General features: G+C 39.8%; 1 protein-coding gene across 1 annotated transcript in view; it reads left to right on the top strand.

The window, feature by feature from the left end:
• The window catches only part of EPHA4 (EPH receptor A4), a 147,882-nt gene extending 127,050 nt beyond the window's left edge, over window positions 1–20,832 (top strand). The window contains exons 10-18 of the mRNA XM_024243504.3: window positions 601–659; window positions 3,178–3,291; window positions 3,787–3,972; window positions 9,642–9,703; window positions 10,162–10,371; window positions 12,481–12,630; window positions 16,563–16,756; window positions 20,073–20,228; window positions 20,557–20,832. Coding sequence (XP_024099272.2) covers window positions 601–659; window positions 3,178–3,291; window positions 3,787–3,972; window positions 9,642–9,703; window positions 10,162–10,371; window positions 12,481–12,630; window positions 16,563–16,756; window positions 20,073–20,228; window positions 20,557–20,671 — 1,246 coding nt within the window. The 3' untranslated portion in view covers window positions 20,672–20,832. The remainder of the gene's footprint in view (window positions 1–600; window positions 660–3,177; window positions 3,292–3,786; window positions 3,973–9,641; window positions 9,704–10,161; window positions 10,372–12,480; window positions 12,631–16,562; window positions 16,757–20,072; window positions 20,229–20,556) is intronic.
• The last annotated feature ends 396 nt before the right edge of the window (window positions 20,833–21,228 follow it).

Below are 21,228 nucleotides of genomic sequence, written 5' to 3'. Positions count from 1 at the left end.
TGGGAATTTGTATGCAGCAACCGAAACCAGTGACCGCAAAAGTATTGTTTCAAGAGTATCATGTAATATGATAATGAAGTTTTGTGGTAGTAGTTATCTGGTTATAGCAATAATATTTACTATTACCTATCACATACTGAACATTATTGCCATTTGATTTATGCAGAATTACACATGGAAATTTAATTCAGAATGTATATATACATATACACACATACATGTACACACATGTACATATGTATACACACACGTATTTATATAAATGGAAAAATAGCCAATAAACTTATCTTCAATAAGATAAATTTCCTCTGAGAGATTTTAAATTATAATTACATTATAAAATATTTGCTTTAACCTATTGTAAGACACCTCAGTTTAAAATTGTGGTTCAGAGGTGTCTGTGACTGCTTGAGCTTAAAACCATGACTCACTACCCGGGTGACAAGTATTTCATCTCTTGTAAGTCTCAGTTTTCTCATCTCTGAAATGTACATTAGCATACCTGCCTGACTTACAGTAGCAAAGAATTTGTCTTATGGCATGTGTTAAAGCTTAGGTGTTTGAGGAAAATAATTCTCTTTTTTAAAAAAATTTTAATAGGCGGAGTAAATATAGTAAAGCCAAACAAGAAGCGGATGAAGAGAAACATTTGAATCAAGGTACAAAAAATTGGATTAAAAAATTTTATTTTTAGAGCACGTCGCACGTTTTCTAGTTTAAACATGTCCAAATATTTTACTTGGCTATTAATGTTATATAATATAATATATTTATTCCTTATCCCAATAATGTACTTCCTGGGTATCAAACTGAAATGGGCGATTTGGATGGTGAGATTAAAGATGTGGGATGAGGTAGAGAAGTTTCTTTAGATTTTTACTTTTCCTTATTTTATCCTCTACTCTAAGAAAGTTATCAGTCTAGCTGGCTCATCTTTGTAGCTGGGTGGCAAAATTAAATGGGTATTTTTTTTTCATCCAAGCTGGAAATTTGAGGAGGAGGAAAAGAATAAGAAATGTAGCAGTAATTGCTACTTCCGGCTATATGTGATATAGAATTAGTGACTGTCAATAAATTTTTAGCGGATTCTAATTTTGATGTTCCAAAGGGGTCAAAGAAGACATTAAAAGTGGCTCTAGAGTGACTTAAGCAAGGTAGAAGACCTTTCTTTTTTTTTTTTTTTTTTGACGGAGTCTTGCTCTGTCGGCCAGGCTGGAGTGCACTGGCATGATCTCGGCTCACTGCAAACTCCGCCTCCCTGGTTCACACCATTCTCCCACCTCAGCCTCCTGAGTAGCTGGGATTATAGGCGCCCACCACGACCCCCAGCTAATTTTTTTGTATTTTTAGTAGAGACGGGATTTCACCGTGTTAGCCAGGATGGTCTTGATCTCCTGACCTTATGATCTGCCCGCCTCGGCCTCCCAAAGCACTGGGATTACAGGTGTGAGCCACCGCGCCCAGCCAGTAGAAGACTTTTAAATGGACAGTGGTTGGTGACTATCCAGGAGAGCTGTCCACTAGAACTTTCTGAGATAACATTGTTCTATATCTGCACTGTCCAAAATGTAAGCCAATAGCCACACAAGCTATTGAATACTTGAAATGTAGCTAATATGACTGAGAAAGTGATTTTTAAATTTAACTTATTTATATTTAGATAGCCACATGTAACAAGTCACTCACATATTAGTTCAGAAAGATAGAAGAAAGATTGGCTGGGCACAGTGGCTCATGCCTGTAATCCTAGCACTTTGGGAGGCCAAGGAGGGCAGATCACTTGAGATCTGGAGTTCGAGTCCAGCCTAGCCAACATGGCAAAACTCCGTTTCTACAAAAAATAACTAAATTAGCCAGGCATGATAATGCACGCCTATAATCCCAGATACTCAGGAGGCTGAGGCACGAGAATTGCTTGAACGCAGGAGGCGGAGGTTGCAGTGAGCCAAGATCCTACCGCTGCACTCCAGCCTGAGTGACACAGCCAGACTCTGTCTCCAGAAAAAAAAAAAAAAAAAAAGAAAGAAAGAAGAAAGAGAGGGACTGGGAGTAACAAGACTCATCTTGAAGATTTTCTTGGCTATAGCATATAAAGTGATAAGGAATATGGAGTGTCTAACAACTTCCCATTTATTCACCTCGTTTCCTCCTAAAATCATGTTTTTTAAATTTTTACATGGGATATATGTTTTTTTAAAAAGCTGATCTATTAAAAAGAAGTAGCAAGAAATTGCCAGTTTAAGGAGCTTATTCCTAACCAATGGTGCTGGGTTGAGGAGAAGACCTACAGGCTTGGAAAGTCAGAGGGACTGGGCCAACTGGTGTCCTTCATACCCTCTGTGCCCCAGTACCCCAACAGCTCCAGGAGGGAGAGGTGCAAATGCCAGGACAAAGCTTTTTACAATGACTTCTGCCTCTTGGCCCAGATATCTGTCACTGGGCTGCCTGCAAACACATCTAAATTTAGTTTATGAGTAGTATGAGATATGGCTGAATCGTACTTCCTGATGTCCAGACCATTCACAGTTAGGCTACAATGGTTATCTCCAGCTGAAACTTTCTGGCAAACTTGAATATCTTAGCTTATGACACCTTCTTTCCAAACCAGAAAAGAAGTGGAGGTCCACTACAGAGTCTGTATTCTCAAATCAACTAGCTGATATTAACCTTATTGTCTATTTTAACTTAGGTTTAATCTAATTTTGTTAATTGTCGGTCACATATTTAATTCATCCAGATATTGGGCAAACTGTGACAGCATGTGGAAAGAGCTGTTTGAAATTAAAATGCTTCTATTTTCTTCCCTAAGGGAGGATAACTGGAAGTAGTGGGTAGGACTTCATGCAAAGGCAAGGGAGCTATGAGCAACTGCTTGGGACAATCGTATTTAGCTAACACAATCCAAATTTCCTCCATGGGATGGGTTGTTTTAAAAATCTTGTCCTTGAAGTGTGAAGACATTCCAGGAAGTCAGTAAAGCTGCAGCCTCTTAAGTAGCTAACAATATTTTGTTTACCCACTAATGAAAACCAGAGCAAGAATTTAACCATTTTCATATGTCAAGACTATACAGCTAACTTGACTTTTCCTATGTTTGGTAATTTTAGACCCAGACTACTTATGTTTATTAGTGGTTCCTTAGAAGTATTCAGCCAACTTATCATGTTTATCACTTAGGTGTAAGAACATATGTGGACCCCTTTACGTACGAAGATCCCAACCAAGCAGTTCGAGAGTTTGCCAAAGAAATTGATGCATCCTGCATTAAGATTGAAAAAGTTATAGGAGTTGGTAAGTGTCTGAGTGTCTGTCTGCTAATGAGTCTGTTTTCTTGGTGGATGTTAAATATGTGTGTGGATTATGTAAACGTTTTTGTGAGTATATTATATGTGTGTATATGCATGAAATTTCCTTTTTTTGAGTATAAAATATCATGTGTTATAAAGAAAATACCATGTGTTATAAAGAACTCTAGTACAAATTTTGATTTTATTCTTAGAGAGAAACTTAATGGATCTGAAATCAGATTGATTGCATTCAAAATATTTACTCTGTTTCTTACTAAGATTTTGTGTAGGTTTTTTGCATTAAGCCTTAGTTTTCTCTAATAAAATGGGGCTAATAGTAGCATCTACTTCAGAGTTGCATGGAGGATTTTGTGAAACAATCTATGCAAAGCACTAGCACACGGCCTGGTATGTAACAAGCACTCAAGGAATGTTAGCTATTATTCTTTCATCTTGAATGTGTTTCTGGTCCATCATAGATTCTTTTTCTCTCCCAAAGGTGAATTTGGTGAGGTATGCAGTGGGCGTCTCAAAGTGCCTGGCAAGAGAGAGATCTGTGTGGCTATCAAGACTCTGAAAGCTGGTTATACAGACAAACAGAGGAGAGACTTCCTGAGTGAGGCCAGCATCATGGGACAGTTTGACCATCCGAACATCATTCACTTGGAAGGCGTGGTCACTAAATGTACGTGGGTCACCCCCTTTACAAAGCCAAGTTAGAAGTTACTGGGAAATTAAGCACACATTTTCTTTCTAGGGAAATGACAGATGGCGCAGACCCACTGATTGCTAATAGGAGGAAATCAGTGCAGGACAAGTCATTAATCTTGTAGTCAGCTCTAAATGGGTCTTTGGTTTTGGCTGATACCCTATCTCCAAGGCAGCTTGTGTGAGATTTTGGAGAAATTAACATTGCAGATTTTTGGTATGCCATGCCATCCTTCAGATATTTGCTAGGCCAAACTGATTGTTATAGGGTAGGCTCAAGCAGATGGTAAGTAAAATAAAATTTAAGTACTTTTCCTATAAAGCACAACAAAACCTGGCCATACCTTGTGCTGGAATCTTTGGTTCCAGATGCAGAGAGTGAAGCTTGGGGATCTTTAATATATTGGGGGATTTGCTTGTCTGCTCTGCCTGATTTATGGCTATTGCAGTTCAGCACCTATTTACAGTAACACCTGGTTGAACTTTCCTTTTTTAGTCCATTAGCATTCACTGAGCCTGTGAACCACGCTTCAGTTAAAATGCGACACAGCTCAACAGATGCATTTTGTGAAGCAAACCCTGAATAAATCTGTAAGGCTGGCTAAGACCAACTTACAAAGTGCCACATAGTCAGTACAGCTGAGGCAGTCCCTGTTTAAGGTGGCTGTGTTCCAAAAGCCCTCATACACACTACAGTTACTACAAGTCAAGGATCTTGTAAGCCTGGGGCTATGTCTCCTGGAAGGCCAAGGCATTTCTTCTTTGATTCAAGGTGTCTGTGGAAAGCATCTTCAGTCAGCGTGTGCAGAGTAATGGCAATATAGCCACCTCAGTGGGGTGAAGCAGTTGGAGGAGGGTAGGTTAAAGAGAAAAGCTGATGCTGGGTATAATCACTCATACCTGTAGTCCTAGCTACTTAGGAGGCTGAGGCAGGAGGATCACTTGAGCCCAGGAGTTCAAGGCTGCAGTTGGGTAAGTTTCCTGGACCCCTCGTGGGACTTGCAATGGGGTGTGACTTGTTTTGCTTGGCCACCGAGCTCAAACTTCTTGTAGGAGGGGGAGCACACAGTTTAGCACCTGCAGGAGCCTGGGCAAGTGGTTGCCAGTGACCTCTGGAGCCCCAGAAGGTGTATGTTACAAATAATGCCCTTTTAGCAGTTGTCATCTGCGGATGGCTAAGTGTTAACCAGCTCAGTGGAGAGTCAGGGTGACAGCCTTTTTCACCCTCCCCTCTTGGTACCTGGGTTCCTGTCCGGCGTCCAGGAAGAATCAGGTCACATGGACTTGAAGGATGGTGAATGTGTAGGTTTTATTGGGTGATGGAGGTGGCTTTCAGTGGGATGGGGAGCTGGAAAGGGGAAGGAATAGGAAGATAATCTTCCCCTGGAGTTTGACTATTCCTAAGTGAACGCCCATGGTTTCCAGGGTTGAAGGTGGGGCCTTTGCAGGGAACCACCCTCTTCTACCCAGTATTTCCCTGCGTCCTGTCCATATCATTCCTAGTGAGCTATGATAGTACCACTGCACCCCAGTCCAGGTGACAGAGGCACCTGGACTCTATTTTTTAATAGAAACCTGTCTCTACTTAAGAAAAAAAGAAAGAAAAAATGAGACATTAGGCCTGGAGCAGGTGGCTAGTAGGACACAAAGTACAAAATCCTTAGGAAGAAGAAATGAGGTGGTTACTAAAATGGGAGAGAAAGTATACACTATACAGTTCAGGGGTCCTCAAACATAAGAATCTTCTGGAAAGCTTGTTAGGACAGTTGCTTGGGCCTCCTCCTCAGAGGTTTGATTCAGCAGGTGGTGTGTGGCCCGTAAGTTTGGAGTGCTAGAGAGCTCACCACAGGTGAAGCCAATGCTGCTAGTATGGGAATCACACTTTGAGAACCATTGGCCTGGGGACAAACGACCGCGTACCAGCTCTGCTGCTACTAAAGCTTATGACCTTGGACTCCTTGTTCAATCTTTCTGTTTCAGTTTTCTCATCTGTAAAATGGAGGTAAAAAGAGCATTTGCCTTATAAGGTTATTTTGGGGATGAAATAGAATATTTAGAGTGGTTAGCACAATAGCCAATTTTTTCAGTAAATACCTCGTATGTGTTCAGTGGTGCTATTACGTCTTAAGAAGTAGGTACATCTTTCCCCATCTTCAGAATCTTTCAAAAAAAAAAAAAAGAACCTTGGTGCGAAGGATATATAATTTTCTGCCTAAGGTGAAGGCTATAATTAGCATAGAATAGCTCTATTTGCTTTTTGAGATTAGTTTTACAGACAGGATATTTTTCTGTTGCCTGTGGCCTTCAGGGCCGCCCAGAGCCCTTCACTACTTTAATTAAAAGATAACATTCCCTTTAAATACTTTTGCAGGTCCGTTTTCTAAAAAGGAGACTCTGTTCAGCTTAGGGTGTTTTTCCTGTTGCAGACAGTGATTTTCTTAGCACCTCTGCGGAAGAGAGAAGAAACAGGGGATCTTTGTATTAAAGTCCCACCGCGCCTCTAAAACGCGTAGCTATTACAGCTGTAACTGTTATAAACGATTGGATACATTTGCATAATGCAGTTGTCACTGAAATAAAATGATTTAAAATTTCTATTGGAGAAGCTATTCCCTTCCCCCACCCCTTTCCTCCCCACTGCATCCCTGCCTGGTGCAGGGAAGGAGACTCCTCTATCCAAGAGCCCAGCCCAGGCCTATTTTATAAGCCCTTCTGCTTATGGAGACATTCATCTTTATTTCCCTTGTAGAGCTCATAAAGGATCTGACAAATGGATACTTTTAATAAACAGAAAAAGGAATGCAGAAAAATTGTGAAGACGGTGCCAAGAGTCCGACTAGGGAGGTGTGAGGGTGAAAGGGTAGAGTGGAAGCGTGTGAATTCATTACCAGCAGTTACATGAGTAACTTTTTAAATTGGCAGGAGGACCATAAATTCTCCGCATGACCCTCACTTTTGGATCCTCTCCTGTCGTCTCCACAGCTCCAGAGAGATCTGGTGAAATGCAAGGAGGTGTTAATGCACAGCCAAGAGAGGCTGCCCTTTCTCGTTAGTTGACAAAGTATCTTTTGATTGAGGCGGGTTGATTAAAACTCATTTAGGCACATTTGTTCTGTCAGAAGACTATGGTCACAAGCTGGGCTCGGTGGCTAGTGTCTGGAATCCCAGCTATTCAAGAGGCTGAGGCAGGAGGATCCCTTGAGCCCAGGAGTTCAAGGCTGCAGTGAGCTATGATCATGTCACTGCACTCTAGCTTAGGCCACAGAGCCAGACCCTGTCTCTTAAAAAAAAAAAATTTCACCCAGGCTTGAGTGCAGTGGCACGATCTTGGCTCACTGTAACCTCCGCCTCCTGGGCTCAAGTGATTCTCCTCTCTCAGCCTCCCGAGTAGCTGGGACTACAGGTGCGCACCACTGCACCCAGCAATTTTTTTTTTTGTTAAGTAGAAAACCCTGGTCACACATATAGAGGATAAATGAATCTGAGAACTAAGCATTTCCTATTTATATTGATAGAGGATGTGCAGGCACACCCCTGCCAGCAAAGAGAAAAGACTTAAAAGTGGTTTTATGCACCTTTGGTTTGCACCAAGATTCCCACTTTTTCTACCAGCCTTCTTTCCTCATTTGAAAATCAAATGTCCATGGTACTATCTTCTAATGCAAAAGCATTTGCCTCTGAGTGATTTCTTAGACACAACACCAAAAACTCAAGCAATCAAGAAATATCACAGATTGATATATTGGACTTCATGGAATTAAAAACCCACTCTTCAACACTTTTGCCCCTAAAGTGAAAAATTTCCCCATCCCCTATATGCCAGAAATTATAAGCTGATGGAATCACTGGGTGGAAAATGTATTTCTTTAGAATAATTATGGGTACTTTTCAGCGGTGAAATATTTCAGCCCATTTTTCTAGACTGAAGTCTAAATAATCAGTAAATGCAGCAATAAAAAGTGTGATTTTTATTTTTATTTATTTATTTTTTTAGACAGAGTCTCGCTCTGTCACCCAGGCTTCAGTGCAATGGCACGATCTTGGCTCACTGCAACCTCTGCCTCCTGGGCTCAAGTGATTCTCCTGTCTCAGCCTCCTGAGAAGCTGGGACTGCAAGTGTGTACTGCACCCGGCAAATTTTTGTATTTTTAGTAGACACAGGGTTTCACCATGTTGGCTAGGCTGGTTTCAAACCCCTTGCCTCAAGTGACCCACCTGCCTCGGCCTCCCAAAGTGCTGGAATTACAGGTGTGAGACACCATGCCCTGCCAGTGTGAGTATTTTTGGTGTATCAAACTGACATTTTATTTTCTTCCAAAGGAATATTTTAGGGACCTGTTTTATCCTTCTCTTAGAAAAAACAAAACAAAAAAACACCTCATGATTCCCACCCTCCACTCCCCAACAATACCCTTTAGAAAGAAAGAATTTCAGACCTTGAGCCCATTGCCTGTGATCAAGAAAGTAAAGAATGGTTCTTATGTCCTAAAGTCCTCAGAAAGAGGACTTTAGTGAAAATCTTGTTTCCACCTCATTCCGCTCAGAGCTTAAAATCATTTTTATTTCTTTGCAGAAAAAAAAGCGGGGCGGGGAATGGGGAAAATAAGGATGTTCTAGTATTGAATTTAAATTCCTGTCTCAGATGAAATAATTTACTGAACCTTTCCTGTGACTGTTCTGGGCTTTTTGTTTGTTTGTTTTTTGAGGTAGGCAGTTTAAGGAATCAGACCAAAGCAAGTTTATTCCTAGCTAGGGAAAGTGAAGAGAAAGGACAGAGCGCCTGAGCTGAGCAAGACAGTGGAGAGAAGTCGCTTGCTTGTTTGTTTGTTTGTTTTTTTGAGACGGAGTCTCCCTATCGTCGGCCAGGCTGGAGTGTAATGACGCAATCTCGGCTCACTACAACCTCCGTCTCCCGGGTTCAAGTGATTCTCCTGCCTCAGCCTCCTGAGTAGCTGGGATTACAGGCACCTGCCACCACGCTCGGCTAATTTTTTTTTTTTTTTTTGTATTTTTAGTAGAAAGGGGGTTTCACCATGTTGGCCAGGCTGGTCTCGAACTCCTGACCTCAGGCGATCCGCCTGCCTTGGCCTCCCAAAGTGCTGGGATTACAGGCATGAGCCACCGAACCCGGCTGCATGCTTGGTTTTAAGACGTGTCTGGGTAAGGAAGGATTCAACATAGCTACTGCTCCCTGAAACATGGATTTCTCTAAATAAAAAAAAGAAGTTTATCTGCCTGTTGACCTCCTTAGCTTCTTACAAGTGGCTCTTCTAAGGACAAAATAAATTAATTATCCTAAAGATTATTTTTGCATTGAAACAGGCCTCCCCATTTATCATTTTCCCCTTTTGCTTGAGAGAGCAATTATCCATTCATGTGCTCCCTGGATACCAGAGGCCACTTTAGTTAAAGACCTTGTCAACAAGCCACCCAAAGGGTTAACTATCCAGATGGAATTTAAACCTACTCGTCCTTTTAATATTTCATTCCTAGCTCCCCACAGCTGAGGCATAAGCTTGGCTTGTTTTAATTAAATTAGATCACACAAGACAGGTGTCTTGGCAGTAAAATTGTGCACAGCCCATTTTTATCTCATTAACTGCAGTGCTTATCAAAGGTTTGTGTTTTTCTTTCTGAAAACTCTAGGTAAACCAGTAATGATCATAACAGAGTACATGGAGAATGGCTCCTTGGATGCATTCCTCAGGGTATGTGACTACTTTATATTAAACTCAAGAATGTTGGTATTTAGAAAACTCCTAACAAACAGAGTCCTTGTATTCATTGTGTTCGGTGGTATTCGTGGATTTTTTTTTAATGGGGCAAAGAAAGAAGAGGAGAAATGGAGAATGATGTGATTTTTAAGGCTATTAAATAATCCATGTTCAATGAGGGTAGTTTTTGATTTATTCCTGTAATGTGGAGCTGTTGGAGCCATAGATTCATTACAGTTGGATAATTTCCATCTATCACAGGAAGCAAACCCAGCTCCTAGGGTACAGTCTGCTAGTGAATTAGTGACTTTGGTCAGAAAGGCCTGGAAATAATGTTGAGTTTCATTGCATACCGGATACAGATATCCAAAAAGATTCAAGTAATAAATGCTTGGTGAGAATTAACCTGGGCTAATGCTAATGCGATTGTTCCTCACTCCTTTTCTATGCAGAAAAATGATGGCAGATTTACAGTCATTCAGCTGGTGGGCATGCTTCGTGGCATTGGGTCTGGGATGAAGTATTTATCTGATATGAGCTATGTGCATCGTGATCTGGCCGCACGGAACATCCTGGTGAACAGCAACTTGGTCTGCAAAGTGTCTGATTTTGGCATGTCCCGAGTGCTTGAGGATGATCCGGAAGCAGCTTACACCACCAGGGTAAGAAAGATTGGTGACATCTGGGCTTTCATTCTGGTGAAACTGTTCCTCTCTTCTCCCTTTGAGATTGAAGCCCTTTGTAATTTTTTTTATTTTTTAAGTTTTCTCATCCCTTGAAGCCTCCTCATATTCCTGCATCCATTTTTAAACCATGTTTCCAATAAAAGAGGGATTTTGAAGCTGACTCTAGATGTATGCATATTAACAGCCACAAACTAGAAGCAAAATGAATTATCTTTCCCTCTATGTTTTTTTTTTTTGGGAGGGCAGGGGGAAGAAAGTGCTAATGAACAATAAGACGGTGTCTTAAATAAAAATGAGCTGAGAAGCAAGCATTAAGGATCAGTTTACACAACAAATGATCAATTACTGAGAAAATCAGGAGGTAGCTTCGCTTATTTATTTTTTTGCACTTGTATTTGCCTGCCTGTCTTCCTGCCTTTTCCTTCATTTTTTTTATTTTTGTTGTTGTTTTAGGTTTTGTATTTGCCTTTTTTCTATTCTTTAAAAAAAAATCCTTATTCTAAATGAGACAAAGCAATGTTTCTAGTTGGTTGGCTACCAAATCTCAGAATGTATATACGGGATTTATAAAACATTTATGCCATGCAAGGTTTTCTGGTATCTAACGGCCTTCATTTTACCACTGGTAGATAAGCGGGCATTAGGACACAGTTAAGAGTTTTAAGTACACAGTTAATGGCTGTGCTATCTTAGCTCGACTATCTGAATATAAAATACTAATGGAATAAACACAGAATCATAAAACAGTTATTGGCCATTAACACTGACACTGTTAAAATCAACACGAAGCTGACAGTTACCAGCCATTTTCCCCTTTTAACACGCCTAATTTTGCATCTGCAATCCCAAGCATTGGGGGTTTTTTGTTGGTTGGTTGGCTGAGCTTTTTTTGTCAGGGGGCAGGGGGCTGTAGTATTCTATTTGTTTGGCTCCAGTTTTGATTCTTATGCTTGTCCTCTTTTGAATTCCAAGTCCATTCATTTAGAAAAGAATACATCTTTGTGAATGCTGAAGATCTTTTATTTTTTTCCAGTAGTTGGAGAAAGAAAAGTTAAAGGAGGCTTCTAGAATGATACATTTACATAGATAAAACCTTAGCCAAATATTTAAGCAGGGGGGAAGGCAGTACAAGTGTCCTTCTGTGTGTAACAAGGATGAATGCAATACACTGGGTTTTCAGAGTTTACTGCAATGTATCAAAGCAATTTCCAGTACAATTTATTGTCCTGTTTCGTAGCCCTACCTAATAAAGCAAAGAAACCTTTTAAATGATAGCCCTGGGGATACCTCAAGGGTCTGAATTAGACTTGAATTAATTTCCCCAGGTGGAACCCTAGGACATTGAAAACCTGACTGAAAATACCTTATACCTAAGCATAAACAAATAAGGCATTTGAGGCAGGAAAAAAAAGTGTGTTTTGAAACTTTTCCTGGGTGATATTCACTTGCTTTACCATTTTACAAGTCTTTTTTTTTAAATTTAATTACAACTAATATCCTGCCCTTACTCCATTAAAGTGATTAATAGCTCTAGTATCTGGTATTATTTGGCTTTCTCTAAAGGCCTATTTATCATATCATCCCCTAGCTACTGGACATATTTCTCATGCTGTATAAGGGGAGGTAGACTTGTGTGATGGATAGAAATGTTCATATTTAAATTCCTTCATTCATGATTTTAGAAGCAGTGTAAGCATTGCCTTCCTTTGTGCTCCTGGGTGAGAGAATCCAACAAAAAATCAAACAAATGTCAGCTACATATCACTGATACCCCATGGATAACATGTATTTTGTAAAACCTGAGATTTCTTTTTTTCTAGAATATTGCCTTAAGCAGAGCTCAGATAACAGGTAGGCTTTAAAAACATAATTAGATTACTTAGTCACTTCCCTGTGAGTAAAGAAAACATAAGAGAACTGTGTTAACCTGGAAGACTTGCGTTAAAATGAACAAGTGTCTTATTGTTTTGAGAGCTATCTCAAGAATGCTGTTGTCCTGCTTGGCTAGCAGGAACTACATTCAGAATCTAAAATGGCACATCAGTGATGTACTTAAGGAATAACTTATGGCTCAAATGTTCACAGGGTGGCAAGATTCCTATCCGGTGGACTGCGCCAGAAGCAATTGCCTATCGTAAATTCACATCAGCAAGTGATGTATGGAGCTATGGAATCGTTATGTGGGAAGTGATGTCGTACGGGGAGAGGCCCTATTGGGATATGTCCAATCAAGATGTAAGTCTCTATGTTCTGAAATATATTTTTTCACATTGAGATTCAGGAAGTTCTGCATTACCGTATGATGGAGTGGGCACGGGGTTTGAAATGATACATTAAACTCAAATTTCTTAATACAGATATATCTAGCAAGCTAGTTCAACATTATAACCAACAACTATTGATTTCAAGGACAAGAATTAAATGGCCTACATGGTACAGTATGGGAGACAGATACATACACACACAGATTCACAGATAAAAAATATGGGATAGTATTTTTACTTGGTGAACTTTCAAACCAGAGTAAAACAAAATTAAACTTTAAATTTTAAGAAAATACAAAGATTATGAAAAAATAAATTTCACATATGATAAAACGGACATGAAAGATTTGTTGAAAGAAAACTAGTGAATATTTTAAAGCTGGCATCATTGTAATTAGAGCTCACCCCTTGAGGACTCTGAAATAAAGCTTCACTTAATGACCCTTGGTAAATTATGCACATCCCTTTAAATGTACCATCTGGACTACTTCGTAAGGGAGTATCCACAATGACTGCAGTTTCAGAAAAGGATTCAATAATGACACTAATAAGATTCCAGAGTAATAGAATTTAATTACAAACATCTCCAGTGAGAAAGAAAAAAAATAAAAGAAAGCGTTGATCAAGGGGTCTTCCTAGAATAGAACACGTTTTAGCTAATTCTGGAAAAGTTTACATTAGTTCTGATAAGATTGGGAATCATATTAAAATTAAATGGCCACCTATACTTTTCAAACTGTCCTAATTTTTTATGTATGTGGTAGGCCATTATCAGAGAGTGTTTACAAACGCAAGGTATTCAGTTTATCAGTTATAATTATATTTTGGAAACTTCTTTTCAAAAATTCTCTCTGTGGTGGAATGTTACCTATCCATCTGCCTTGTCTTCCTCCAACAACAGGCAGTTGCACAGCCTTGACAGAGCCACGTGCACTTAAGAAATAGGATGCAGGTTGCCTTATCAATTAAAGAATGTTCAAAGCAGGCCGGGCGCTGTGGCTCACACCTGTAATCCTAGCACTTTGGGAGGCCGGGGCGGGTGGATCACAAAGTCAGGAGTTCGAGACCAGCCTGACCAATATGGTGAAACCCCGTCTCTACTAAAAATACAAAAAATTAGCCAGGCATAGTGGTGCGTGCTTGGAATCCCAGCTACTCAGGAGGCTGAGGCAGGAGAATCGCTAGAACCTAACAGGCAGAGATTGCAGTGAGCAGAGATCACGCCACTGCACTCCAGCCTGGGTGAAAGAGTAAGACTCCGTCTCAAAAAAAAAAAAAAAATACAAAGATTTGCTGGGCGTGGTGGCGCACGCCTGTAGTCCCAGCTACTCAGGACGCTGAGGTAGGCTAATCGCTTGAACCTGGGAAGCGGAGGTTGCAGTGAGCCAAGATCGCACCACTGTACTTCAGCCTGGGCCACAGATTGAGACTCTGTCTCAAAAAAAAAAAAAATGTTCGGTGCAATAGAGAAATGCACTCCATGTCTGGTGGGGCAAAAAGAATTCTCTATGCTGACCAACCAGATTAAGGGGAATGGTAGTGTTCACATTGTATAATCTGTGAATTATAAGGGAAGATTCTTAGCAGATGGGAAGAAAGCAGCTAGCCTAAGTGATAGTAATTACAGGCTGGAAAAAGACTATGGAGGTGAATAGCATGTAATTTATTGTTTATGTGATTATACTGTGCAGACAGCTTCTAGTAGCTTCTTGTAGCCACATTTGGATTCAGGTTACAGACTCTCACAGGGACAAAGACAAAAACCCTAAATGAGCAAATAGTAAATGTAGTTACTGCAATTATTCAATACTTAAGCTTTCTTTTTCTTCCGTTGAAATCATGGCCAAATGTTCGTAAGAGCAGAGTATCTAAAGATGTCAGGTTTTCTACACTAAATATGTTCAGATCTGTAATTTTGGCTATAAATATATATATATATATATATATATAAACAATTCTGTTGTTTTGAACTTTCAGTTCTCTGGCTTTATCCACGAAAAGGCATCTGAAGCCATTTCTTGCTCACAAATAATACTGATCTATTATTTGTCTCTGTGTTGGATTCTATGTAGAACAGGAATCAATAGGAAATGTATCTGGAGAATTACTTTGATGCATAGAATTAATTTGGCATATGGTAAATGGAGTGAAAGTAACTGTTGAAAATATGTCAAACTTAGCAAGTTTTTTGTTTGGTTTAATCCTCTGCCCCCCAAAATATTTAGCAGTAAACTGAGAAAATATGCTTTGCTAACCTATGAGCCATCTTCCAAGCTGGCAGTAGATAGGGAGCTTATGAAAGACCATTAATCAGTCTGAGGGGTTATAACAATTTATGTTCCGCTGGCATCAGCCCAGGGTTACTTTCATTCTCCTCAATTCAGTGCAAAATGTTCTCATCAAGTCTAGAGTCAACACCATGCACCTGGGAAGATAAAAGAACCCCAGGTGATCAAACTGACATAGTGCAATTGCTAGAAACAAATAGAATAAGGTTCAATAAGACAGCATAGAGAAGTCTGCTTTACAAAGAAAAGTAGGTGATACTGATCCACGATATTGGCAAAATACATAGGAGAAAAAGGATCAGAGGGCTTAATAAATCACAAGATGATTTGTTAAACTGAAACGGTGCTCTTATTAAAAAGATCACAGTCATACTAATCCATAGACACTGGACTCAACAGACTCTTTTCTGTCAAAGGCCAATTTCTGAGCAGTCAATAGACCCACCACAGGGTGAGTCCAGTGAAGTCATTGGGATGGCTCAACTACTGGTTATTTCTCTGGCAGCTATCATGTTGATAGAAAGAAAAATAAATGGAGTGATTTAAAGCAAATAAAACTTTTAGACTCCCAAACAAATAAAAGCACCTCCAGAATCTCAGAGGATATCCATAAACAAAGGTAATGAGTAGCCAAAAAACTGTGAAGTAATTCTCCTCTATAAATTTGGCATGTCCTACCATATTACTTTATTGGAATTTATACCCCAAAGCAGGGGGAGGATGTTAGAGAAAAGTCTGTAAGAAAATAATTTAATGCCTGTGAAGACAGATTAGAAAAATTAGAATTAGCAAAGAGACTGTTGAATGAGTTATTTATGACTTACTAGGCAAGGAGCCCACTCTGGACACTCTGGATGGTCTTGGCCAATAAGACAATTATCATCTACCATTATAACTTCCTTCTTTAGATGTGCGAGGGTCTCCTTTAAAATGTAAATGCCCCAAAAGAAGGAATTTTTTTAATGGTTTTTTACTTTTTTAAAAAAAATCTACTGACTAACCCTTTAACAGGGTCGACTGACAGCCAACTGAGACCAAGAAAGAAATTCAGAGTTGGTGTCTAGGGGTAGAGTAATCCAAAAGAAAAAATGGCTGGGCATCTGGACTTGGACTCTGGTGTTGACCCACTGGCTGTCTATGTAAGAGGACAGGGGCTTAAAAGGAGGCAAAGAAAATTCCATTTTGGAGACAGCTATTAATTGCTTCCCAAGGGAGGTCTTTAGCACTAAGCCAGAGTCTCTTTTGCGAAGAGTGTTTAGGTGTGCTAATAGCAGAATGGAGCGGGGAAGGGGACTGGAGGCAGGGAGCAGGGCCACATGATCTCTGCGGGCCATCACCAAAACTGACACCACATTGTGGATCTGATTGGGCTCTAGCCACTTGAGAACATTGATGCGTCTTCCCTTTAGAGTACACCTCATTGCAACAGCTGGCTTCCCTCTCCGGTTGCCAGCGATACTGAGGTCTAGCTTTGGCTCATGTGAAGGAGTTGGAGCTGTTCCCAGGCTCCAGCTTGCTGGCAGCTTCATGCACAAGAAACATGCCAGTCGGAAGGGTGAACCTTGAACAGCAGCTTGCCTGGCAGATTAACGTACCATCCTGTTGTCTTCCATAGGTGATTAAAGCCATTGAGGAAGGCTATCGGTTACCCCCTCCAATGGACTGCCCCATTGCACTCCACCAGCTGATGCTAGACTGCTGGCAGAAGGAGAGGAGCGACAGGCCTAAATTTGGGCAGATTGTCAACATGTTGGACAAACTCATCCGCAACCCCAACAGCTTGAAGAGGACAGGGACGGAGAGCTCCAGGTCAGCCATGCTTACTTAATAGTGATGCATGAAAGAACACATTAGAGGAGGCAGGCAAGTGGTGACTCACTTAAATTCCTGCCTTTTCATCAGAGGCCACTTCACGGCTCTCTGCAACCTGGGTGGCTTCTTTCTCAATTAGTAGAGTATTTAAGGTAGTTGTATTCAGCATTTTGAATAACTAATACCTGTCAGGCATCAAATAGTTATAAGGAAAAAACTTTAAAAAATAATAATAGTAGCAAAGAAATAACTGAATGCCTATTTTAGGATGCCAGGCCTGAAATTTAGGAAGAGGGGTGAAATGTACTTTTAGAAGACGTTCAGATCAGTAGGTGCTATATTTTGAAATGGGGCAGGAACATTGGAATAGTAAGAAATAAAGATTAGAAAACAGGTCTTTAAGCACGGCAATTTTAAGTTGACTTATAAAGTGTTAATTGTAAGACAGAGATTCATTAGGTTTCAGTTCTTCTGGTTTCCCTTTTCTGAGCCTTTCAGAGTAGGAGGAAACAGGGCCAAGATAGGAAATGATTGAGTTACAAAGCATGCAGATGAACGTTTGGGAAGGACTTTGAAGACCAAAATGATTGGACCACCTGAAAGAGGTAGTTATCTTCTTGGAATGAGCAAAATGAAGAAGTATATCAGTCTGTAGAGAACATAAAGATACTATAAGTCCTACAAGTTCAGTGAGAACTTTCTACATGGAGAATGGACTTTACTGGTATAAGATTCAAGATACCTACATATCAGTAGTCTCATCTGAAAGGGTGTAGACCATCTTTATCAGTTAAATTATTTTAGAATACAGGCATAATAGACCAGGTGACTCAGGCCTGCGAGAGGTGAGACACCAAGTCTGAGCTTCTCACAGGCTTCTGTTTCATCATGATCCTGTGTTAAAAATAAAAGGACATTTTCTCCCACAATATTTAAGCCCTCCCAGTCTTTGCAGGCCCTGTGGTGTTCTCCTCTTCCTCCTGAAAACTTAGACTAAAGATTCTAGAAGAGAAGGAAAACACATTACATGGAAAAAAAGAGAACTGTGGAATAGATAGTAGCGATACCCTATATTCTCCTCCAGGTTTTCAAATCCGTCATTAGCCACTACACAAAATGCTCAATGGTCTATCTAGCTCTTTTCAAATAACACTGAAAAGGGCTGAATTAACATTTCACCTCTGCCACTTGGTCACTATGTAAACTAAAAAAAATAAAAAAGTCTTCTACTATTGTGAGGCTATTTCTTGTTCTTCTGTTCTCCAAGAGAGTGAGATAGACGACTATAAGGCCTCCTTTCCAGATCTAGCTGACTTCTCTTCCACCTTTTAGATCTTCAGCACCAGAGCCCATGTATTTTGTCTGAGGGTCCATTCAAGGCCAGTTTTTTGGTGTTTGGTACTTCTTCTGTTACCATAAGTCATTCAACCACTATTACCACATAGCATCTGCTTTGCCCCAAGGTACAGAACAAGTTGAGGTATTAGATACACTATTATCAGTTCTAAATTCTTTTCGCTGATGACACTTAAATAGCTTTGAAGCTTATTATGGCTTACCTATAATGAGATGTAGTATAACATGATATGTGACTCAGCACAAAATTAGGCTAATATCATGGTGTGCCACCAAGAGCACAAAGGCTTCCAGAACAAGCTTAAGAACAACCCTTAAAGTTAATTGACATTGAGTGAAGATATTTTCATTGTAAGGTCATTTTGACCTTGTTGGTGCTCAGAACCTGCATCTTCCTCATTAATGCTTTTGGCTTAAAGTCAGAAGTAAATGCAAACTATTGGCTTTTGTCTAATAACAAATATTATTGCTATATATCCGCACTCAATTAAATGTCCAAGATTCTATGTGGTAACATTTGTTATTGACTCAAAATTGAAAGAATAATTACATCTTGATTATTTTTGCGGTAAACATTTACAGAATTGTACTTAGAAAATCAAACTTACATTGAAATAATGGACACAAAAGAAAGGTTACAATGGCAAGGTATTATTTGGACACAAAACTGACTGATAAAACAAATCTTTGTTAAAATATTTATATAAAAAAGAAATACAAATCAAGTCAATTTAGATAAAAATGAAAAATTTAAAAATCGAATTGGATTAATTCTGCTATGTAGAAAATTAAAGCATTATATCGACTAAATTTTGTTTTTACAAGGAAAGAGTTTTTTGGTTGAAAATTTAGTAGTAATGATATAATTGTGATTTAAATGTTTGTACTTAAACATAGTATCACGTTGAAAATCAGGTCAAAATGTTAAGATCAAACACATTCCGTAAGTTTTAGGAAAAACAGAAGTTCAAAAACTATGACTTAACAAGTAGCAGTATTTTTCTACAGGTTATTATAGTAAAGGTAGTATAAAATACCCCCATGAAGACCTACTCTATGGTTATTCAGCAATTGGGTGATGAAGATAACTAACTATAATTCTCTTAATAGTTTTTATTAGTAAATGATTTTTTATATGTCAATATCATTAGGAAAGGCAGAATTCCAGCCTGTAATTGCTTGTGACAGTGACCTAATAGAAAATACCTGGCCTAAGAAATGAGTAAACTAATAAATAAGCTAATAAGAAGTGCTTTGAATTTGTTGAAATCATTATTCAGGAACCCCAGCAAGGGAATACGAGAAGCACATTCCACAATCCAAACAGTGATCAAAGTGGCCATTCTTCTGCCAGCCTTGGCACTCGTGCTGGTCAGGCATGGGTTGATTAAAGAGGGGATTAACTCCCCGCTGTCCCAAGTTTGTTTGAATGCCCCAAGCCTGCCTGCAGACTGGGCTGGAAGCATGCTGGACTTGAATTCTTGCTGTTTTCTCTGCTTCCATCCAGTCTGGCAGGTAGCAAGCTCGCAGTTTTCCTTACTCATCCTTCACTAGGGTTTCCATAGTTGCTGAACGAAAGTCTGTAATATTCAGTACTGGCAGGGATTGGACTCTTTCTGCAAAGATTGAACAGGTTTTGGCCATGAGGGCTGTCCCAGTCTTCACCCCAGGCTAGGGTGTTAAAAGACCTGCTATGAGCATGAATGCCCTCAGAGGGCCACATAAAACAAGCGCAGGAAATAGAATTAAGAACAAATAGGATGATTGATACATGCTTTAGCAACTTGGTGAAGTTAAGAGCAAAATATTGCATGGTTACATTTAACAACAGTTGTTCCATTTAAAACCTTCTCTTAGCTTTTCGGTTCTCCTTGCCTGTTTGAGGCAATCAGATTTCTGAGTCTTCTTGTCTCACTGGTATCTCCGTTCTGCTTATATTTTCCTGTTCTCTTTCTAGACCTAACACTGCCTTGTTGGATCCAAGCTCCCCTGAATTCTCTGCTGTGGTATCAGTGGGCGATTGGCTCCAGGCCATTAAAATGGACCGGTATAAGGATAACTTCACAGCTGCTGGTTATACCACACTAGAGGCTGTGGTGCACGTGAACCAGGAGTAAGTACTCAACGATGTAACACGAAAGGGTAAATCTAGATTTAATAGTATTTTCTTTTTTTTGCTTTGAGCTGCATAATCATCCTACTCATTTAAAAAAAAAACAAAACTGGAATGCCTCTCATTTTGACTGAGTATAATTTTACACAGCCTCTATAAAGTATCTACATTGTTGCATTAAATTGCTTAATGAAACATTTTAATACACCTGCCTTGTTGTGCTGTATTAATTGTGGCTGATTCAAATGTGTGTCTGCATGAAGACCAAGCAAAGAGATTGTCAGTCCCCGTGACTTTTTCTGTCCCTCTTTTGTCGCCCTATGTACAGGGACCTGGCAAGAATTGGTATCACAGCCATCACGCACCAGAATAAGATTCTGAGCAGTGTCCAGGCAATGCGAACCCAAATGCAGCAGATACACGGCAGGATGGTTCCCGTCTGAGCCAGTACTGAATAAACTCAAAACTCTTGAAATTAGTTTACCTCATCCATGCACTTTAATTGAAGAACTGCACTTTTTTTACTTCGTCTTCGCCCTCTGAAATTAAAGAAATGAAAAAAAAAAAATATCTGCAGCGTTGCTTGGTGTACAGATTGCTGAAACTGTGGGGCTTACAGAAATGACTGCCGGTCATTTGAATTAGACCTGGAACAAATCGTTTCTCAGAAGTACTTTTCTGTTCATCACCAGTCTGTAAAATACATGTACCTATAGAAATAGAACACTGCCTCTGAGTTTTGATGCTGTATTTGCTGCCGGACACTGAGCTTCTGAGACATCCCTGATTCTCTCTCCATTTGGAATTACAACCATTGTATTTTGTTTGTGGCATAAATTACAGTCATCTCTCTTTCACTGGAATGAAGACCATGCCTAGGAACATTTTTTAAGGACTCAGCTGTGGCTTTTAGGGCTTGTTTCATACCATGGGGAAAAAAAATTCCTAGGAGAAAGTGACGTGGCTCATTAGTGTTGCCTCTTCAGTGCTCAAGCCACCT

Source organism: Pongo abelii, chromosome 11 (genome assembly GCF_028885655.2).
Source record: "Pongo abelii isolate AG06213 chromosome 11, NHGRI_mPonAbe1-v2.0_pri, whole genome shotgun sequence".
Classification (NCBI taxonomy): domain Eukaryota; kingdom Metazoa; phylum Chordata; class Mammalia; order Primates; family Hominidae; genus Pongo; species Pongo abelii.
This window is presented reverse-complemented; position numbering and strand designations above follow the sequence as displayed.